Below are 2,103 nucleotides of genomic sequence, written 5' to 3'. Positions count from 1 at the left end.
TGCGGGCAGGACAGCTGGACTATCTGTGGGCAGGGCGGGGCGCTCCCACCTGGGACCATCTCCAATACTCCTTAATCACCGTCCGTGATCTTGCCTGCCCCTCCCTCGGGAACAGAACCCTTTAGTTTCACCTTTTAACAACTTCCCCTCTCTGGACTCCTGCTGCCTTCACTCATCTGGTTTCAGCTCGCTTCTGCTTTATCAGCGAAAGCAGAACCTATGGGCAAGCAGTGAGCTCAGAGGAGGGTGGCGAGTGAGACTGCTAGACCCTCAGGACCTCCCCGGGAGCCTGTGCCTTTAAGGGCAGGGGCGGGGCGAGCTCTAGGGGGCGTGTCCTCGGGCCGGGGCGGTGTAAGGACGGCCCCCTGGACTGAGTACACGAAACCCGCGGCCCAGAAAGAGGAGGCGCGTGCGGATCCTCGCGCTGGGGGCACCGAAGGCGCGAGCATTTATTGAGCCCCTGCTGTGTGCTCCGAGGGGCCAGCGTTTGTCTCCAGGCTACGGGCGAACCAGAGGCTCCGAGGTTGGAAGTGATCGCCCCGATATTGGAAGCCGGGAGTCTCCGGCTGCGGGTCAGCGCTTCCAAGTCGGTGACAAGTGAAGTTCAGGGCAGCAAAGGGGGTTCGAGCCAACAGGTGAGGAAAGATGCTTTGCTGGTGCTTCGGCCCCTTCCCTCTCCCTCTCTTCCTCCGGGCCTCCTCCCGCCCCTGCCAGGACGTTGAGAAACGCCTGTGCAAAGGATTACAAAAAACAACGTTGTTTTCTGGGCGGTGTTTTTCTTGCTGGCAAAAATAGAACCTGCTCATCCATGACGTGTGGGAGAGCCCAGAGAAGGAAATGAATGTGCCAGAGGCCCCCCCCCCTCCCCAGCCCCCCAGTTTTTCTTAGGAAGAAAAACGAAGTTGTTTTTTGCCCTGATGTTTAGGGAAGAGGCTGAGTCCGGCCGGAATCTGCTAACAGGCTGTGACTGAGCAATTCGCTGCCCTCTGGGCCTCGATCTCCATATCAAAGGCACTATTGGCTGGGCGACCTCCTTGCTGTGTGGCCTCGGGCAGCTGGAGCCACTTCTCTGAGCCCTGCTCCTCCTCTGTAAAAGGGGCGGGGACCATAACTGCTCCTGAGTTGTTCCGAGACCTAGAGGAGGAGGCGACCTCTGGCTCTGCCTCCAGGTGGCTCCTGGGTAGACTGGGAGCACTAGCACCCACCTCTAGGCGAGTTGGGGGATGAAATGAGGTCATGGGTGCTAGTGCGTTTCTACCTTGGTTTTCCTTTGGGGGGTGGGGGAGGAAGGAGGGCGGTTCCTCAGTTGAAAAAGTTTGCAGGCCCCTCCTGCTGGGTCTTGGGGTCTTTAGTGACACTGTCCCTCCTTCTCACCCCCAGCCTGCAGCGGCCGGAGCTGCCAGCCATTTGAAACTGAACCACCGCAGAAGGGGAAGCAGAGGGTGAAGGCCTGGCCCCGTGGGGGCCGATGGCCGGCAGACGACGGAATGGGCACTGGGTGCTGTGCTGGCTCTGTGTGCTGCTGATGGTGGACAGAGTGTCCGTGGCCAGTGGCCTATCCACAGGGGCCCACACCAGCCCCCCATTTCCAGCCTCCCCTGTGAACCAGACCCCCGTGGTAGATGTGAGTATCCAGGCGGAAAGCTGGCATCTGGTGGGAGTGAATTCATCCAATCCACAAATATTTATTGAGCACCTACTATGTGCCAGGCACTAAGCGGATCCCTGGGATATACCAGGGAACGATAGAGAGAAAAATCCCTGCCTTCGTGGAGCTACAGTGTCTTGGGAGCTCAGATAAAGAAGTAAGCATGTACTCTAGCGAGCTTGGCTCAGTGGATAGAGTGTCGATCTGTGGACTGAAGGGTCCGGGGTTCAATTCTAGTCAAGGGCGTATGCCCCGTTGGGGGCTGGATCCCCAGTAGGGGGCGTGCAGGAGACAGCTGATCAAATGATTCTCATCATTGATGTTCTTTCTCCTTTTCCCTTCCTCTCTGAAATCAATAAAAATATGTAAGCTTCAGGTGGTAAGATGCTGCAAATAGGATCAAGTGATATTGGGGAGGCGGGGCTGTAAGGGGGAGGGGATATTTTTAAGTGTAT

General features: G+C 57.4%; 1 protein-coding gene across 1 annotated transcript in view; it reads left to right on the top strand.

Annotated features, from left to right (window-relative positions):
• Nucleotides 1-362: 362 nt before the first annotated feature.
• The window catches only part of SLC8B1 (solute carrier family 8 (sodium/lithium/calcium exchanger), member B1), a 25,184-nt gene continuing 23,443 nt past the window's right edge, over nt 363-2,103 (top strand). Inside the window, exons 1-2 of the mRNA XM_015567280.1 lie at nt 363-635; nt 1,388-1,624. Of these exons, the coding sequence (XP_015422766.1) occupies nt 1,469-1,624 (156 nt within the window). The 5' untranslated portion in view covers nt 363-635; nt 1,388-1,468. The remainder of the gene's footprint in view (nt 636-1,387; nt 1,625-2,103) is intronic.

Source organism: Myotis davidii, unplaced genomic scaffold (genome assembly GCF_000327345.1).
Source record: "Myotis davidii unplaced genomic scaffold, ASM32734v1 scaffold223, whole genome shotgun sequence".
Taxonomy (NCBI): Eukaryota; Metazoa; Chordata; class Mammalia; order Chiroptera; family Vespertilionidae; genus Myotis; species Myotis davidii.
This window is presented reverse-complemented; position numbering and strand designations above follow the sequence as displayed.